The sequence below is a fragment of the Mycetomoellerius zeteki genome, unplaced genomic scaffold, assembly GCF_001594055.1.
Source record: "Mycetomoellerius zeteki isolate Tzet28-1 unplaced genomic scaffold, Tzet1.0 scaffold98, whole genome shotgun sequence".
NCBI classification, from domain to species: Eukaryota; Metazoa; Arthropoda; class Insecta; order Hymenoptera; family Formicidae; genus Mycetomoellerius; species Mycetomoellerius zeteki.
In genome coordinates this window covers 2,686,938-2,708,677 of record NW_017258021.1, presented here as the reverse complement: position 1 = coordinate 2,708,677, position 21,740 = coordinate 2,686,938, and the positions used below count along the sequence as shown (strand labels likewise).

The window sequence follows — 21,740 nt, the reverse complement described above, 5'->3', positions numbered from 1 at the left end:
TTCGACAATATGAAAACTTGCAAAATTTTCTTTTCTCGATATTGTTAAGATATTTTTGCAAGAATCTTATAGGAATCTTACAAGATTCTAGCAAGCTCTTTAAAAGTTAGATTTCGATTGTTTGCTTGTCTTCTCGAGATCTCATGTACCGAAAACACGGAAACATATTCGATGGTTACGTCACGGACGGGCCAAATGCTTTAAATCGAAGACGTAGATGACAAAACACATTTTGTTAGCGTGTGAAATTCGTATGTGAATTTATTATAAGGAAATTACAAAACCGCAGATTAAAACATCGTACAAAAGCTCCGCTTCAAAAATTTCTCGTCTTTCGCAAACAGGTCTGCTCGCATATGTGGTCCCTCCCTCCAGCTACTGCTCGTAGTCGGCGACGAGACGGTGGGCGTCAGCATCGATACTTAACTCTACTATCGTTACCGTTTAGATCACCACCGAGATGACGATCATTACAATTGCCTCGCGATAATTAAAAAAGGAATCGATCGACATCGCCTTATTATTTATGTAATATTTAATCGCGTTCTGTTTCGAATTTACTGGACATGACGCACATTTCCTCCTATGGACCGTAACAAATCACAGCATTAAAACTTGCTCGTCTGCAATACAACAAGATTCCTATACCTCGTATAAACAAAACGAGTTCTGCAGCATTTTCGAGATTGTTCTCATCATTAGGATAAATCCTGATCCTTTTCCATTGATAAATCTTGCACTTTCCTTACCGACACCTCCGTACAACAAACATACTCTGTCTCTCTCGCTCTCTCTCTCTCTCCCCCCCCTCCCCCCTCTCTCTCTCTTGCTCTCGCTCTCATTCTCGCCTCCATTCTTTTCATTCTAACAATAATTATAATTTCTGATAAATACTATTCAAGCTATGCCTAAGAACTATTGCAAATAGAAACGTATTAGAAACGGTATAAAATGGACATGTTTCGTTCATTTTTTTTCTGTTCCTTTCAACAACTCTATGTTATATATGATAGATTCCTTTCTTCTATCTCTTTTGCTCTTTTTTTAGCTTTCCCTTTTCCTAAGCATATAATGCGTATTATTTATATCTGGCATACGCAATTTTTGAGAAGTACACCATATAGTAAGGGGGTTTGGGGGAGTAAAAGTGCTAATATATAATACAAAGTGCTAATATTATAAATCGGGACAATCGAATTATGTGCTGCGTGTAACTGTTTTTAGGCTCGATCGCCCACCGGCTTGTTCAGTCTTTCTTGCGTCTCTAGCTTTTCTCTCAGCGGAGATTCAACCGTGACAATCCTGATGCTGACACACCCGGAGTCGTGTCCTTCATTCAACAGCGACACGGGACATTATCAAGCCCCGCCTGGTGAGCAAAACACTACAATAAAATAAATGAGATTACCAAATAAGTCAATATAACAGTCGAAAAGAGTAAAACACATAATTACAAATATAACAATCCTAAGTTATAAGATACTAAAATTGGTCAATTGTAGAATCAATCACGATTTAATTAATATTGATAATATGACATACCGTAATAACAAGATATAATATAAGATAAGATTAATAATGATCGTAAATATTTGATTTGGATTTTTTTGAAATATGCATTGTCAGCATTGAAATCAGCGATTTTAACGTTTTAGAGATAAAAATAAAATTTTTTAAATATATTAATATTACATTTTGATTATCTTACCCTAGACCGGTTCCAATGAGCAGAGACAGAAGATTCGTGAAGAATAGAGTATAAATGACCTCCTTGGAAAACAATCCGTTTTTGCCAACCTTCGCGGTGCGGATGCTGTATGTTTTCCTCTTACTACCCAAGGGGTGTTTGAACTTCCAATCTCTGAAACGAGAATGAGATCATTAAATGTAAGTAAAAATTTTATTCGTCAACATTACTCGATGTGAAAAAAAGTCTCTTAAGTCAAAATTAATCCTTTATAAAGTAATATCTATAGCTATTTTTCCATACTTTATACACTGTAAAAAATAAAAATGTTAATTTTAACTTAAAGACATTTAGTGGATTTTCTGAGACACGCAAAAATGTTAAAATTAACACAAAAATATTAATTTCAACATTTTTGCATGTCTCAGAAAGTCCACTAAACGTCTTTAAGTTAAAATTAACATTTTATTTTTTACAGTGTACACACACTCGGCTCTAATAGTAAAAAATTATAAAAAAAGACAATTAAATATAATTATTTATATATTTAATTTATTAAAATTTCGTTTATCATACTTTGGAGGCGCCTGGTCCGGTCGAGAGCTCCATTCGTAAATCCAGTCTGTGTTCTTCTCAAGAAGCTCGCCCTCCTGCGAAGTAGAACAAAGTACGTCTTGTTAAGAGAATAATCGAGTAATTATTTCACGGTTATCGTGCCGCGCAACAAAACAAGACAGACTCCAAATTAATCATTCCGGTTACGAGAAGTTCAACGGGGTGGGAAAGCAACGAGGAATTAATCGCACGGAGCACTCTCTATATCTATGAATGGTAATCGCGTCGCGTGAAAAAGTGAATGCTCAAGAATGACCTTTGGCGTTCCGCCAGTGTTGCACATATCTACTATATGTCGTATATCGGATCTGATATGCGCAGTATATTGCAAGTTGTGCGCATAAACGCCAGCTGTAAACAATACTCGGACGAGACGATCGCTCAGGAAGGTGTGAATTGATTGTGTAAAGAGGAAAGGGGGAAACCAGGACGTGACGCGAGTTACTCGGAGCCTCCTCCGTATCGAGGAGAGATTTAAATGTTTGATGAGCTATTTCTCTTCTGGAACGAGAGACTTTTAGTCGGTTCTATTTCAAACTGGGTCATCGATTTAATACGCAATATGACAGAACAAGAACGCGCAAAGATAACTTATGAGTCACACGATTTATACGCACGCAGAGTATCCGTTAAAAACAGCGTCCGTACAGTTCCCGTGTTTACTCTCTGTTATATATATAATCTGTTATATATAATTATATATAATTACAGTATAATTCATTATCCGTTTATTGTTGAGGAAAAAACGCTAACGGAAATCAAATGCCGATGTTTTCGAATTAAATCGGCATTTGGCGCGTATAAAATTGAGCTTTGTATTATTATCTTCTTACTTCTTCTGCTGGGGCTAACGATGGACAAACTCAGCTCATTATGTATGTATATACAAGACAATGTCCGGTTATAAGAATCAACAGATAAGTCCAATCTTCTTAATGACGCGACGGTAACCGCGTGGCCGTCTCTATACTTACTTAGACGGTAGCAATTTGCATTTCGCTTGACTTATCGATATGAATTGTAATTTATGCGAAAAGAATATTCTGTAATTAACTTATATCAATGAAATATTGATAGACATTTATCTAAGCTAGTCGAAAATCGAAGTTCATTCTCTCTCTCTCTCTCTCTCTCTCTCTCTCTCTCTTTATCTCATTAGTAGAAATTTATTTTATTTCTTTTTGTAACTTTACTACGTTTTACATTTCGCGTTTCGGATTGTTTCCGAAATGATATTTCTCCGAAATGATTTATTAAAAATAAACCTGCTTCCACGTGCCATTGTTCTTTGTGCCAATGTCAGAACATTTACGATCACTTTATCATTGTACTTTATTATTGCTAAGATAAAGTTTAATCCCTCAATGATTCACCAGTGCTATCAATCAACGCAAAGATTGCGCGTGCAAATGCACGACGCGACTCGTATAACTTCATCAGAATCATTACTTTTCCGATTATTATTGAACAACGATGATCAGCTAACAGAATAGCAACGATCGGAGAACAGATTGTTCTCGGATTGCTGCGGATTGCCTTGACGCTCGCTGTATCGTTTTCGCATTCCGATCAGAAGCATGCGAAGTACGGATGTATATCGAGGAAACATTGTTGCATATAAATTCATCGAGGTCCAATGTATCAAGAGAGATCGATAAACCCACGAAGATAACTCCAATAATTCGAACATTTGCCGCCGCGAGTTCTCCAAGCAACGATATTTATTTCAAACGTACATCTGCTTGACACTTACGACATTATTTACTTAAAAATCCGCAGACCGCAGATATGATAAAATATGTAAATAATAAATTAAATTTTATTAATATACAATTGCATACCGTGCACTTAATGAATATATAAATTATAAATTAATAATAATATGTAAATTAAAATATAATATTAATATAATATAATATTAATATAAAATATAATATAAATATATAAAGTACTAAAATATAATTAAAATATATATAGTACAAATTAAAATCTCTTTAAAGATATACAATTATACATCATGCGCTTAATTATCTTAAAACTTTATCTTAAAACACTTCGTGATTTTTAATGGACTTTTTATAAGAAAAAACAGCGGCCTTTCGTGCGACAATTACGCCGCGTACACGCAACTCAACGCAACTATAACGCGACAAACGCACGAAAAACTCGAAAATCGATATACATACTCGCGTGTGGAAGTTTTTTATGTGTCGTCGGTTTCTTAATTCAAAGCACGCATCACGCTTCTCGATTATGAGAAGCGTTGTGCCGTTGTCGATCGATCGTGAAAAGCCGCATGTCGCCGTTATATCTTCTACGCTTTTACGCTGTAAATATAAATAATTTTTACGGCTGTATTTGCTTTTCATTGCTTGCCTTGGATCCCTTGAGTCGCGCGTGTCCATTATACGCCATCAAGACGACAACGATGAAAGTGCAATGCAATATAAAATTAAAATACAATTCAACATCTAATGCGACATCTGGGTCTCATTGTAAAGTAAACTGCAATTTCTCGTTCCTGAGTTAGTAATTATTCAACAATTATTAGCAAGAGTTATTATCAACAATTATTAATAAAATTTACTTTATTTAAATTTAAGATTAATTTATCGCTGAAAAAAAATGTATTGATATATTTTATTTATTAGGGATTTTTGAACTGATGAAGACTGTTTTAGAAATGTTTTCATTTTATATTCTTTTAAATAATAAAAAGTTAATGTATTATTTTAATACGAAATTTATTCGTATTTTGGTCGTCCTTATTTGGCATTTTTGCTGTGCAAACTAACGAGCTTACTTTCTATTCTTCTTTATTTTATTTATATTATATATATAATTATATCGATATCGTATATACAATTATTTTTCAACTCACTACTTGCTATTCTTTTTCTTTAAGTTTCCCAGAAAATACGAAAGAACGAGTTTCTAGTTCAAGAACAGGTGGCAAAAAAGCAGAAACAACGAATGCGAAAGAAGGATCAGATGTTACGGATCAAGATTGCGAGATGCGATGCAACATAAAATCCTAAAGATTTATTCTTGTCCTTATCTTCATCTTATTTTTTCCTGTTTTCCCTTAGTTCAATAATGTTTCTCTAAGCAAAACTTCACCCAGACTTGCAAAAGACATAATTTTTTAAATAGCTTCAAACAAATTTTAAATACTCATTTTATTATATTTTTTAATTAATTGCAATCGATGAACGTCACGCTGGTGAAGTTTAGCTAGGACTTAACCATGGAGCGTTTTCTTTCATCCATGGTAGTAACACCGGAGTTAAATTTAAATGCCAGATTGATCCAAATCCGAGACACGCCTCTCGCGGTAATTACGTCGGTTTTTTTTGCAGCGCGAGTCGGGGAAAGTCAACAAAGCGTCGTCGCGTGTCGGATCGTAAACGTTGGCGCGGTGGCGTCCGAAAGGAGAATGGATTTACACGACGGCGCCGACGTCGTGCATGGCGTGAGCTCGGCACGACCGGCTATTGGCCAGTCGATACTACGACGTTCCTAAGAGTGCCTCCACGCGTGCTGTCCCGACCCCGCTTTTCTTCCCGCCGACGACGACGAGTAGGGGTCCACGACGTAGGAAGCGCAGTGGCCGCGAAACGTCCCGATTTAAAAGACAAAGCGGCAAGACGGCGACGCGACGCCTCATTAACGATATCATAAATGAAGCGTCCCTGAAGTCATTTAATGTCATACTTTTCTCCCAACTATATAAATCCTTCGACGAATCGAAAAAAAAATCAGACTTTGTCATTTTAACATTCGTAAATAAAGCTGGACCCAAATCAAACGAGAACGAACAAACGCAAATAATCTCACCTCGCTAATTACGGTGCCACAGCTAAATATTTAGAGAATTCAGTTAATTTAGATATATTAAAAATTTTTTTTCAATAATATCAATTCGAGTAATAGTTGCATTTGATATTCAAAACGAATAGTGCTACACAATTTTTTCTCTATTTTTTTTGTAATTATATATTTATTATCAGCATTATTTTTACAACTATACTTAATTATTGAAAAAATTAAATAATTATTATTTAAATTTTTCCACCACTAACAATTAAATTAATCTTCATCAAATTAACGATTGAAAAATATTTTAATAAAACAAAACTTAATGTTCTAAATATTCAGCTGTTCCTGAAAAGGACTTTTGAAAAAAAAGGCACTTTCTCTCTTCGAAATTTCTATTTAATCGCGACGCAATGGAAAACGCAGGTCGTGATACTTCCCGTGCAATTAACCATTACATTAAACAATAGTCGAGAACCGTCGTTCTCCTACCACGAGTGTTTTCGCGCGTCTATTCGCAACAACCCATATCGGAGAATGTAATATGTTCCCGAAGTGGGCGCAGTTCCGGATAGCACCAGGCTGCCAGATGCACCATGCGCCGATTGCACACGCGTAAACAACGGACGGAAGTTTAAATAAACGAATTGCAACCCACGTGAACGTCCGGGAAGAACGCACCGCGTGCTTCACGAAAAATTCGAGGAAAGATATTGCATTATATTTAACGCTTATAACCGACGCTTCTTCGCCGTGACATTGCATGCATGCAACGTGCAACGCGCGTGAAACGCAGTGGCGGCTATCAATTTTCATGTGACGCTAAAGAACGTCGTGACGCTCGCGATCGCGACGTCCGTGACGCGATCGGTCCTCAATGCCACATCATTCAATGGCACGTCGCGGAAATCGTATCTTCATTGAACCGTCATTCTATTTAAGCGGCTACATCGCGCTGGCGTTCAATAAAGTTTAACTTACGTCATAGTGACAGCGCCGCGAAGACAATCTGTTACTCCCGATTACGCAATCATTGCTTTCCCCCGATTTGAATAGAGTTTTGCGAAGAAGCAATGAAGGCGTTGCCTTTCAATAGCCAGAAATCATTCGATGCTGCAAGAATTATCACGGAAATGACAGGATTTATTATAATAAATAAACTAATAAATGGATACTAAAAAATTTTAGGAGAATTTACGGAACGCAAGAAGATTCGTTCAAGATTTATTCAGCGTTAGTTTGAACGATGTCCGCAAAGATAATTTCGACCAAATTAAAATCGCGAATTTAATGTAATTTTCACGCTGAATAACAGTAATAATAAATTAAAAATTAATCTACGCTGTGTGTACGGTTCATTCCGAGATTTATATTTATCGAAAATATTTATTGAGATTACATGCATTTTTTATTATTGCATAAGTTTAGCGCAATATCTATTTGAGGATTGTTTTTTCCATCGATCGATTGAATACACTTTAATAACAAGATTACATTAATTTCATGCCACAAATTCTGCATTCATCGCATCCGTTCCGCCGCAAATTCGTTAAATTCCACGCTACGAACGTGCACGACAATGGAACGGAATCGCCACCGCGATTCTCCAGCGTATAAAGTAACTGCATTGCGTCCTGTGTTATATTAACTATTCATTTGCGTCGGTGTTTTGATTCACTGACAAACATCGCTTGCAATAAGCACAGTCGAATGTAGAAAAAATATAGCGTCATCCCTTAAATAGGATTATTAATGCACATTATTCGAAATATTTTATACTATGTTGCGGGATACAGTTTTATAAGTAGGATTAGCTATTAGGGCTCGCTATTATACGTTTAAACGAAAATACGTTTGCACGTATAATTAGTATATCCGTTTATTAGAAACGTTTTTCCGAATATACGTGTAATTAACTATTATACGTTTAAACGAAAACACGTTTACACGTATAATTAGCATATCCATTTATTAGAATCGTTTTTCCGAATATTTTCACTTTTTTTATATAAATTATCCTTCTATCCCTTTATTAAGGAATGTGATGAATTGAGAAAATGCAAAAAATTCGATTTTTAATTTTATTAAAAAACGTTAAAATATTCGAAAAGATGTTTTTCATAGATGGATATGTTAAATATACATGTACATGTATTTTCGTTTAAATGTATAATAAAACACGTATATTCGGAAAAATGTTTCTTTTATAAACGGATATGCTAATTAAACGTGTAAACGTTTTTTTGAAAGCGAATATAAACGGATAAACGTTTTACGTTTACACGTATCTTCGAAAAACGGAATAAAATTAGAGCCCTATTAGCTATAAACACATACTTGTATGTGTGTATGTGTGTGTGTGTGTATATATATATATAATGTAAAAATTTGCGACTCAAAATATTATAGCAAGAAAGTTTCCGAAAAATTAAGTAAATAAGTTATTTGTAAATTTTTACTTAATTTTTTCGAAAACTTTTTCTTGCTACAGTAGGTATATTGAGTCGCGAATTTTGAGACACCCTATAAGTAAATTTTTACTTTGTGCAATAGTTTCTAAAATATAACTTTAAATATGACCAATTACAAACTATGTTTAGATAATCACCTGTGAATATTAAGTGCGCTAAAAAATGTGCTTACCACCGCTCACTAAGCTACCGCACGTGCAACTCATGAACAGATGGCCATCTAAAACATAATCTATAACGGGTTATATTTAAATCTTTATTATTTAAAAAAAAGTACTGCTTAAAATAAAAATAATTTAGAAATAATTTTTTTATTTAACCTTTTGAGAATTTTTTTGCTATGAGATTTTAAATCACGAATTTTGAAACATCCTGTATATACAAATATATTATAGATACATTGTTACTAGCACATATAATGCAGAATATTTCTACTGATTCGCGACGCATTAACACGATCGCGCGAATACATTCACTTCAAATGCGCAACAACCGGTTTGCGAGCTGATACCAGAAGAAGAGTAAAAGCGTCGATCGGCTTACAAGATTGCGTGAGCACCGTTGCGTGCAACACGGCTATTCTTACAGATCGATTTTCCATTTTTCATCTTGAACTATTGTCGTACAGGCACGGCGAGATTCTCGGATAACTGATATGATTTCTTTGGTTGACGTAACGATAAATTAGATAGTCTAGTCTTCGCAATTCAAAAGATATTCAGAGAGAGATTCAATATAGCTTTTCCTATTTTACTTTTATACTTTAATGTAAGATTTATTTAATTGGAATTTCATATCTTATTGTCAGTCGAAGGAAAGTACATTATATATTGCCGACGTAATAATGAAAGTTGGAAAATAACGAGAGATAGTAAAAGTGTAACGGTTGGGTGATATATCGTGAAGTAATTAGTATAAAAAAAAGGAAGTGAGGAGAATAATTAATTAAAGTATTCCAAGTTATGTAATATAATATACGCGAGAGAGAGAGAGAGAAATAGATTTTTAAAAATAGGAAAAAGTCATACCTCCAATGTTACCTCCTAAATTAATACAAACAATTTTCTATCTAGGCTCTTAAGCATAAACATGTTTGTAGATTGACGATTCTCGCTTATAAATACGTCATTCCTAAAAGTGTTTGTAAATACGCAATTCTAATAAAAGTCTTCGTAAACAAATAATTCCCATCACTACAAATATATAGTCTTTGTGTAAAAATAAAAGCATATTACAACAATAAAGGAAAATGCGCATATAACTGATAAAACGCAATTATATTTAACTTCGAACATACAGCGATAACGACAGGTAGATCATCATTTGTGTAATTCGTATGGAGAGATAAATTTGGAGAAAAACCAATAAAAATGTTAAAAGCGAAAGATACACTAATGACTAATACATATGTACGCATTTCAATGGTAGCGAGTCTTTTCACCGATACAAAGATTGCGAGAGCGAGTGACTCATGGAAGAAAAACCTTACACGATCCTCGATTCCACTTGTTATCATTACTCATACCCCACAATACAGTCAGTCTTCGTCGCTATTTTCGTCTTCCCCGTAACATAATAAAGTTCCCGCGCGTCCAGCTTTATCGACAATTCATTGGATTCGAGTCGATCTCTCAACCTCGCGCTGCTTTATGCGAGTCATTCGCGAAGATGTTACGTATTTTCTCAAGAACCTGTTTAATTCCGATAACAGCGTCTATTTGTTCTCGACTCAGAGATAAAAGCGCAAACAGGAGAGACATCGCGACTACCGTAATGATTATTGTGTTTCTATCACGTTTCTATGAAAGTCGATCCGAAAACATGTCCTTATTGCAAAAGCAAATGCAAACGCTATCACAGTGTAATAACATTCGTACATATCTTCCACATAATCAAATAAAATATTGTGTCATGCATCATTAAGTCTCTTTTTATACAAACTGATAAAAAAGTTAAACGAATGGACGTAATAATAAATGTTCTTCGCACGACAAAAACTAATTTATAAACGTGAGCGTCTAAAAACGTGTCAACAACTTTATTCTTTTACACATAGAAAGGCAAATGAAGTCAAAAGAAAAGATTTATGAGAATATCAGATTTATCAGATTATGGAAAAATTATGTTAAATAATACAAAATACATAATAAAACATTATACATTTGGAGAATCTCTGCACGCATATTTAAAAACAAGAATCGTGTAATCTCTCTCTCTCTCTCACGCAGTTAAACACAAAGACGTCCTTCAACCTGTCTAATTATGACTGCAGATCTTGTCAAGATCACAAAATTATTATCGTAGGAATTTTTGCTGAAAAAAATTTACTTCAATCCCGACAAGAAATTAAAAAGATCATTGCAAAAACGTTTTTTTCAACGTGAGAATATTAATCTAAATTCAACTTTAAAACTGAATTTATCAAGTCAAGGAAATTGATCAAACATTTTGAAACAAGTTCTTCAAAAATCGCCTCTCTGATCTATTCGTTTTTTTTTCTTTCGTAAATATCCGGGCATTTTGTTAGCGGATATTCCTCACGATCTCGCGGAAATATCATGGATTTTATCGCGCGAGATATCAGAATTTTTTGATATCTCTCGAATAATCAAGAGCGCGAGAAAGAGTATTTCAATAACTATCTATTGCGACGGAGATGCGCAAATGTCATTGGAACTCCCGCTGCACTTGGCGCATGAATAGTTGACGTCGTATTTGCATGTAAATTGTCTTACAATTAGTTGCGACTCGCTCGTACAATTTTTAACCATCTAACAATACAAAGATATTGTATCATGCGATATTTTTTTATCTGACTTTTTTATCTATGTGTACACGAATATTTGTTTTCATTTTTTACGTGGATTACAAAAATCGATTTAAACGTCATTACATGAGTTATTAATTTATTTCAGAATTAATTCAACTCTTTTTAAAGGAAATTTTTAAAGAAAATTTTTTTGTGTGACATGTGATAAATATATATAATTTCAGAAATCTAATTTAATTTAAATAAATGTGAACATTAAAAATGATAATTCAAGATAAAATAAAATTTAAATTAAAAGTAAAAGCTCCTACAGTTAAACAAATAAATATGATGATACAAAGGATAAACCAATGTGAGCCCCAACACAAGTTTTTCGTGTGTAATAATATAATATATATTATAATTGAATTAAATACAGACGAACGTTTCAACCCTGGTATTGGGTCCTCTTCAGTGTAAACGAAAATTCTTATCCTTTGTATCATCATATTTATCAAGATAAAATATTAAATTTCGAAAAATTAAATATTGCACAAAAATCAGATAAATAAATTGTGCACATATAAGATCCTTTGATTCAAATACTGCGTGCTTTGTCGAACAGATCCCTACTTAGAATTGTATTGCGCAATATCGAAGATCATCGTTCCGACCGAGGGAGCCGTACAAGAACCATGCCAAGAAGCACGACGTGCTGCAACGCGATTTTGTTAGGCTCTAAGAAACTGGGGCACGACGAAAGGAAGAATGAGATTGCAGTGGCGTTAAGACTTTGTGCAGATCGGTACACGTGGTAATCCACGGTAGCTCACGGCTACAAGGGGCACGGCGCTAATGGAGTCAGTGATCCGCAGACCTTGTACAGGAGAAACGGTCCGTTCGATAAAACCAGTTGCGCATCGCTATAAGCGAATACAGATATCGCGCGCATATAGAGGTGTATGAGTTCAATCAATATTATTCCCACCCCATCTTTTATATCTAACGCTATATAGCTTCGTTGGAAATATTTTCGTGTTCGTATTTTTTGAAACGAAAGAATTTTAAATTCTTCCTCCGCGTTTGTGGAATTATTGTGGAATTATTAACTATATTTCTCACTCAGACTATATCGCTTTGTAATTTTCTTATCTAATTTTAGTACTTCATATCTTTTTAAAAATAATACATGTCATTTTTTTTCCAGTTCGATAAAGAAAACAAAGTTGGACGTTATACTTGAAATGAGGACGAAGTTTCACAACTGTCGCATGAGGTTGGCGAAGTCCTTGGAAATTATAATCGGGTTTGCGAAACAATATCTCGATGTCATCAACTTACATTACCAAACAGTTTTTTAACATGATATTTCAAGAGGGCGAAACGAACTCCGTCCTTCTTTTTTAGAGAAATTTGAAAGTAAAAATTTCGCTTGTATCAAAAAGATATTTTAAAAGGAAGAAACGGATTCCGACCTACTTTTTCGGAAAACTTTGAAAAGTGAAATTTCACTTGTATCTAAAAAATATTGCAGAAGAAGGGAATAAAAATATGATCGCAGACGAAAGGTTATTAAATAGTTGAAACAACAATGAGTGAAAGAAAGAAATTATGCAAATTACTCATTAATATCACTCGTAAAGATAGGATTTTAAATTAAATGTATAGTAAAGAAAAATGTGTAATAAGTCGCGTACCGAGATATAATATCTTGCTTCAAGCATAGCTATAACTCCAAACTTTGCCAACTTTATGCGACAGTTAAAACTTTGTCCTCGTTTCAACTATAACGTTGTTCACTATATTGAATTCGAGTAACGTGAGTCAAAAGTAAAATGATGATATATACTACAGTGAAGGCAATATTGATGGCAGACATTTTCCGAGAAAAAATCCGATTGCGATTGCAATATATTTCTAGGACGATTCCGATAATTATCGTGTATATTCGCAACCGAGCATATCGCGCGATATATTAGGGACAAACGTAATTACGCACACATAGATAAACGCCATACATCGTGCTTTTCTATAGTCAAGCCAAATCGTAAAGAATACGTAGTAAAGAATCGATTGAAACTGACCTTGTTGCAGCCGTAATTTATATAGACTCCTTTGAGTTCATCTTCGGTTGAGAGTTCTGTGTTCGGGCTGTTCGGAGGGCTCTTCGGGCTGCAAATTCAAGCAAAAAGACATGTTATGATCCATAAACGTTGCAGATAATGTAAGTGGTGACCAATAGAGATCGTTGTTGTTTACACTTATTTATTTAACCAACATTACTCAACACTTATCGCTATGACTCACTTGATTTAAAACTGCGACGATTCTCCACGTGCTGTTTTTACAGATGATCAGAATGTTAAAGTATCAAATTATATTTTATAAAATGTGTTTTTGGTCACTTTTTTTTAATAAAATATTTTAATTGTTTGCATTATTGAAATAAGAGAATTTTGAATTCTTCCTTTGTGAAATTGTTTCGCGTTCAATCTACATTGTTTTATAATTCTCATTTGATTTTGATATTTCGTGTATCTTAAAAAAATTTTCGTTTTATATATGTATATATATATGTACCAGTTTAATAAAACAAACAGAAATGGAGTCGATATATTAAATAAATATATCAAATTAAAAATCAAATATTCTATATTGACTTTGGTATTAATCTGAACCACAGAGACTAATTTTGAAATTTATGTATGTCAAAAATCAGATAAAGAAATATATTATTTTTATTATATTATTCGTAGAACGCAAAATGAATATTCTATTTTGTCCGTTTTTCTTTCGATTGATTTGTGCAAGAATTGCTGAGAAGTGTCGCCAAGTTGCTTATCGCCGGATTCGTTCCGGTCAAGCGATAAAATGACGCGCGAAAAGTCGCCGCGATAATATATCGCCTTGGAAGTTTGCGACCTCCCGTGTATTATGCGTAATCCATCAGTACATCGTAAACTGCAATCGAACCGACATTCGCAGTTGCAATGCGGTTGACAGCTGTGGTTATCCTTGCGTTTGGCATCGATATCACGACGAAAAGCAGCGCAATCGCTATCGAGCTCGTAATCACCGATGCATCTCGGTGAAGAGCTGCAAGTCGCGATAAGCACATTTATATCAAGTGCATCATATACCTGTATTACGCGTTATCGACTCTCCTACTTTGATTTTTCTTTTTTCCAGATAAAGCACACTATGTTTACTTTAACTTCACAATCGTTTAAATATATAGAGAAATATATATATAGAGAGAATATCTTAGTCTCTCCCACATTTTAATGAGATATCATACGTAATCTGATGTAGTTTATTATCATATATCTAATTACTGATTAAGTTAATTTTTATTAATACGAATGTCCTGGCGGAATTAAATTTCTAAGAAACGTTTGTTTCTGTCTAGATTACGTATATACAGGGTGTTTCCAAATTAAATGGCAAAACTTCGGGAGCGTGTAGAGGAGTAAAAAACTAAGAAAAAAAGTCCTATAGACATATGCTCGTTTTTGCTCCGTTTCAGAGAAATCGAAAAAAAATGTTTACATTTCTTGCCATATCTAGCACCGACATATTTGATTACATTTTCCACTTTCTGTTATGAATTTGTCAGTCGCTCTTTGAAAGCCTTTAACAGTAGATGAATTTTGTCTTTTGCAATATGCCGCGTACGTATTCTAATAGTGAATATGCTGATATGGTTTTTGTATACGGTTTCTGCAACGGTAATGCTTTAAAGGCGGTGCGAGAATATGCACGACGATTTCCAAACAGAAGAGTGCCAAACCGAAGAGTGTTTATGTTGACATTTAATAGATTGCGAGAGACTGGAACATTTTCAATTCGACAAGAAAACAACCGATTTCAAGCAGCGTTACGAAGAGATTTGCAGGCAGGGAATCGTATTTTACAACATTTTGACAATCATCCTGAGACCAGCGTTCGGAATGCGTCGGCTGTATTGGGAGTGTCACCACAAACAATTTGGCGAACTGTAAAAGGAGATAATCGCTATCCCTACCACATTCAAAAAGTGAGCATATGTCTATAGGACTTTTTTTCTTAGTTTTTTACTCCTCTACACGCTCCCGAAGTTTTGCCATTTAATTTGGAAACACCCTGTATATATATTTATATAAAAATTAATTTTTTATAATTTTTTATTCTTTTAAAAAATAAAAATTTATTAATTCAATAATCGTGCATAATGATGATAAAATTTTTCATTAGAAACGATATTTAATAAATGTATATTTATTTCCCTCTGTGTTAAAACGTTTAACAACTACCGTACTCATGTCGTTTGTCAAACCGGTTAAATAGTCTATGTTAATTTTCTTCTTCAAAATTTTTTCGCAAAGACGACGGGTGATAACGCCGAGTGTACAGACGAAGCAGTAAATAATGTCCATTTCTATTAATATAGATTAACATTAATCTTAGTTTAATTTACTTTTTATCTGTTTCTATATAGTTTTAAACATTAGAAAAGAATAAAAAATAAATTAAACTGAGAGTAAAATTAATCTACATTAATAAAATTGAGCATAAAGGGGGTTAACAATTCAATGTGATGTGCACGACATTATATACCGCAAAATGGTCGTCTCGTGATTAAAGTGGATATTCGTTGTTGTGTAGGTATTAATAACAGGATCGTGACTTTCATGCTCGAGATAACATCACTTATTGTTAGAGAAACATATACACGAATGACCACAGATCAATGCTTTTTGTTATGACGCGCCTGAGTACCATGTATAATATTTCTCGCAGATCATTAAAAATTTTTTTACGTCAGAGAATCAGCGACTGATATTTTTAATAGATCAATATATGCACAAAGAATATCGAACTACGTTCCTTTGTCAGCAAGTCATACAAACGCGCATTAGTTATTCTCTTGCCAAGATATTTACGCGGGTCTCTCAATGACGCTATTTTAATCCTGTTAAGAGCCACGTGTTAATTCAGTCGTCTAAACAGCGAAAGTAAAAATATAAATGTTTTTTACTTGTAGCTATAACTCTTTGTTCTTTACGAGCGATATGCGACATTGCTACGATTATCGCGACACGATCGCAACTGAAAATCAATTTAACGCACTGTTTAAAGTCAATTTAAAAGTACAGGTAACAATGTAGTAATTATAATAATTATATATCGATTAAATTCTGCTCGAGTTTATGAAAAGTTTGCTCTAAAAGAAAAGTATGAATTTTTGCAGCCTTTCAGTCAGCCGCGCAAAATTCAAAAAATAAGAAATTGTTCTTTCAGTTATAATTTTGAATTTTTACTCTAAAGTTATTTCTATGTACATAATCCGCAATTCGCCAAGCGAATTTGTAATGTACTCAGTAAGGTCACTCGCCTTTTACTGTTTTTATCTACGCGACCTTGAGCCACACCCCGACGCTTGATGATGAAGCGACTAAAAAAAATAGTTCTTCACGTACAGATCGTCATTCCTCGCCTCTGACTCACGATGCTGCTTTTCTTACTCCGAAGTCCTTTCCAAGAAGGAAAGGGAACGGAAGCGGACGTTTTCTCTCGTACTTGTACAGGATATGCGAGAGGGGAAACACCGTCTTTTGCGCACCGAGAACTTGAGTGAATATAGGTGTAAGTTGAACGGCCGGCTTTGTTGGCCGAGTCTTCAAACTATCTCGAGATTATAAGAATTGGCTATACTGTTTCAAAGCGCCTTTCGAATCCCCGCGTGCTTGGCTCTGTCGCGCGTGTAATGAAGGTACCTTTCATACTAACATTCGACGTTCATTTTTAACGTCAAAATAGGTCAAAAGTGACGTTTGATATTCATCAATTTTTATTGTATGATCAATTTTATTGTGTAATCTATTTCGACACTAAAAATGAATCGAGTATCATCAGCATGAAAAGGTACTTTAAAGGCCACGGTACACAAAAATTGAAGCACAATTCAAGCAAGTAGATCATAGTAGATATCGTAAGGGCATAACGTAAACAGTAGCAAATCCATTGATTTTTTTACTGCTTAAATCTTACTGTTTAATTTTTTGTGTACCATGATTCAATAAACTCTGCAGAAAGTTAACTTTGGTTAGAACCGTCCAAGTCCAATCGTCGCAATTTCCGAAAACCATAATTTGATTTCTGGCAAATCGACGATCAAGAAGATTTTCCCAAAAAATCACTTCTCGAAAAGCGGTATTTTACTCTGAAATATCGCTTACTTTCTAGTTCTTAAAGTATAGAAAAGTTATGTGTCCCACGCGATCTTCGCCGAGGCGTCGCAAACTTACTTGGAAGATAAAAGATCTGGAAAATAAAAAAGTTTTATACCTGTCTCTCGGAGTGTCCCGGCGCGAGGACGCCAGGGAATGCTTCGCGGACGAATGTGTGGAATCCCTCTGTGCTTCCCTGAGAAGTCGCAGGTATTCACGTTCGCCGGTAATGCTAAATGGCGTCGGCGTTATCCGGGACGCCAACGGCGGGTCCGGCACCAGCTCCACCCAGGACTCTGCACAGTTAGAAAAAAAATTGTTATTCTGTGCTGAATGTTTTTTTCACGAGCTTTTACAATAGTTCCGGCAATTCGCGCAGCAGCCACTTTTCAGTGTCCCTCGATAATAATACAATGTTTCCGCAAACGAGGAAAATTTTATCTCTTAGAAACGATCGAGAGAGAATGAATAACAACTGCCAACAGTAATTTTCTGAATAAATTACTCAATTATATTTTACTCGCATTGTCATGAGCAAATTTTTTCTAGAAATAATAAAATGTATTATTACAGTAATAAGTTCTAAAAAGAAGGACCTCGTTCTTTCCATATTGAAAAGACCTTTGATGAAATTGAAATTTATATATATGCCATCATGCATCGTAATTTTTCAATTTCCTTCCAGAAATAATACAAGTTATTATTACAGTAAATATATTAACAGAAGCAGCTACCCCATTTCTGTATTAAAACAACCCTTGATGAAATTGAAATCCATATTTCTTTAGCGAAAATTTAATGAGACGACATCTCATGTATGCCATAATTTTTCAATTTTAATTATTAATGTACTAATTGAAATATCTAAATATTAAATGTTGTTTCTAATATCTTTAAAGTGCTTTTAAATTTTAACACGCTGATGTTAATATACTCGGTGCATATTGTACGGAGAATGAATGTCATTGAACGACATACGCGATGACACACTGTAATATCTTTAAAAATAGCAACAACGGCCAGCATATCGATCACGATAACCCCACGAGGTCAAGTTGAAGGGAAATTTCATATTCTTTTCTTGTAATTAATAATATAACGTCGATTTTTATAGTATCAATTTTCATCGTATATGTATAGCACTAATTTTTGCAAATAAAATTATCAAAAACAGAAGAAATTTCATATTTCGAAATGGATAAAAAAAAATATTAAAATTACAATTTCGAAAATAATTACATCTAAGAAATCATTGCATTTAAAGAGAAAATTATTTTTTTAATAAATATACCGTTAATACCATATTCTTTATGTATCATACTTCATGATTATTTTTATATACATAGTTTTTTTAACATTCATAACGTGATTCACGCTTTTATACACGTGTACAAAGACTTAATAGATAAAAATGTGATTGAACGAGTATTTGCATTAACGGTTTTTCAAGAACAGACTCACTTCTTCGACATAAATAAACACGATATACAAATAAGATCTCCGACGCATTTATTTTAAAATGACAGTTTTGGCGGAACAATTTCATTCTTTACATTGTATGCTAATAAAATACTCAGCATGCATTACGAAATAAATAGTTATAAATAACGCGCAACGATTTACTAAGGTAATCTTACTACAAGATCAATATTAACCTTTATATCGTATATTTAACAAAATTGAAATCTATAAGTTTGTTAATTAGTTAAGTAGTTTGCCAAATGTAGATCGAATGAATCATAGATTTAGAACGTAAGAGTAATTATCTTAACAATAATGATATAATGATAAATGATACAAAATTATGCATCCATTAATAATACAAATCTTTTACTAACTTAGAAATAACAAAGAATTATACTTCGCAATTTGCAAATTATCACATAAATATGTGATTCTTAACTTCTGTGTAATAAGCTCATTAGAATACTAACAATAAATAGCATGAATAATAAATAGCATCGATACTGTCTACAGCTGTATAACCGAATAATGGAAGTGCCAATTATTTAATAATATTAAGCTACTTAAACAAAATATATAGGAATCTTCAGAGAAACTTTCTTTTGCGTGCGTGCGTGCGTGCACTGAGAAAAAAAATTTGTTCAACTAACTAAACACATTTAATTGTTTGCAGATTTGGTTAATTCAACAAATTTTATTTAATCGAATTTAATCTTAGTCTGCTTAACAAGCTGTTCAATGTTAAACAGACTACAGTTAAATTCGATTAAATAAAGTTCACGTATGTAAAATGGTATGGTAAATATCTGCACTTGCAAGCTCCAACAATAATCACATAACGAGAATGATCTCATCACCATGAAATCTCGGGTTCATCTACCGTCGTTATGACGATAAATTTGCTAACAGCTTAACGGATGTGAATTTATATTCCTCGCTCCAACGCGCTTTATTTCTTGCATAATTACGGAACGACTGCGCTATCGATGCGCATATATTTTTATCTTACTTAATTTTCAACTTGCAAGTCTTCGTCGTTGCTTACATTAGTTAAATATGAACGTGTTTCGATTGTCCTGTGATGATGAAAATGATATAATTTGGAAAAAGGGCATAAATGATTTAAAATCATTAATGAGATTTTTACCAAAGACTAAACGAAAATGTGTTTTCGTTACAACATATTTATGTTAAAAAATCTTACAAAAACTCATCAGATGATGATTGAACATTATTTCAATTTATTTTGTACAAGTAAAAGTAAAATTTATTTCATATTTATTTTATATTTCTTCTAGAAGAATGTGAAAATAAAAAAATTTCTGCAGTTCTCTCTCTCTCATAGTCTTTTCTTTCTGTCGATTCTTACAATATTATAATCAATATTCGGAAAAAAGGACTAAGTGCATTTTTTAAATTACAAATAACTTTTTAAATATAGATCATAATAGAGAAATATTATAACATATTAACTTTTCAAGGACATTATATAAATATACATTTAATACTTTTCATTTGTGGTCTAATAAAAAAGTAACGAGTTATTTTAATTTTTATCAAACTTAAGATTTTGTAATTAGGCCTTTATTTCCCATCACCTCAATTAACGATCAAATATCCTATCTATCATAATCACGTTTCTTATCGACTGCGTAAGCAAATTTATTATGTATCACGAGAATTGACAGGACGAAGGAAGGATAAAAACAGGTCGATTGGGACAATCGGTTTGTCAGTCACGATAAATCGTCATGATGTTCACGCGGGTCGTTACGCATCACGTGTGATGCACGTGCGACATTAGCATGGCGCGATGACCGCCACAGCTCTTCCGCTCTTCTAACCGTTCAAATCATCCGGGCGATAAGGTTTACTTCAAGTTCGTTCACCTATTCGTAAATCGTCATTAGTCACTTTCGTACTTTCGTCTAATTAGATACATCGACATCGCAGCATGAACATAGTTTTAAAAAACCCTCGAAACTCGCATTCTAGGCTGCGTTCAGAAATTACGCCTAGATAATTCTAGGGTGTATTTTTGCTATAATATACGTAACGTAACCTATAGCTTAGTTATCTGGGTGTAATTTCTGAACGCACCCCTGCGGAAAAAAAAATTCGCTCTCTCACACGATTGTTCCAAATGATTGCAGATAAAAATTAACTACAATAACATCCATTATATATTGTTTTTCTGTATGAGAGATTAATGTTCTCGTTCTGCAGCGATATAAATACGTGAAAGACCAAACAATAAATTCATTGTCACGCACGAACTTCCGAAAATTCACAACACACTGGGTTTATCACGCGATTCTTGCCTTAGGAATGAATAATCGACTATGTAGGCACGCACGTGATTATTAATGCTCTTGCAACGATATGAATTGTAAAAATTAATAGTTACTGTACACGCAGCGTTCTATGGCTGGTATTCATAGTCGGTTCTTACTTATTTAAGACCGTTTTAAATATAGCCTTAAGATATCATAAGTCAATCACAGAATCATATTAACATCTTGAGACATTACTTAAGATGATTTTAAAATAAGAACCAATTATGAATATCGATCTATAATTCGTTCTATTCGTTGAGTATTAACGCATTAAGATTGTAAATTAAATTTATGAGATTTTTTTTTTTTAAGGAGAACGCAGAAACATTGCGACGATATTTCGCCTGTTTATCAGAATGAAATAATTATCTGTCATTTTATAATCGCACCGAT

At 33.8% G+C, this 21,740-nt stretch overlaps 1 protein-coding gene across 1 annotated transcript in view; it reads right to left on the bottom strand.

Moving 5' to 3' along the window:
• Positions 1-5: 5 nt before the first annotated feature.
• Positions 6-21,740, bottom strand: part of BNIP3 (BCL2 interacting protein 3) — a 32,371-nt gene continuing 10,636 nt past the window's right edge. The window contains exons 2-6 of the mRNA XM_018461000.1: positions 17,666-17,843; positions 13,423-13,510; positions 2,264-2,337; positions 1,709-1,861; positions 6-1,384 (exon numbers count right to left, since the gene is read on the bottom strand). Coding sequence (XP_018316502.1) covers positions 1,333-1,384; positions 1,709-1,861; positions 2,264-2,337; positions 13,423-13,510; positions 17,666-17,843 — 545 coding nt within the window. The 3' untranslated portion in view covers positions 6-1,332. The remainder of the gene's footprint in view (positions 1,385-1,708; positions 1,862-2,263; positions 2,338-13,422; positions 13,511-17,665; positions 17,844-21,740) is intronic.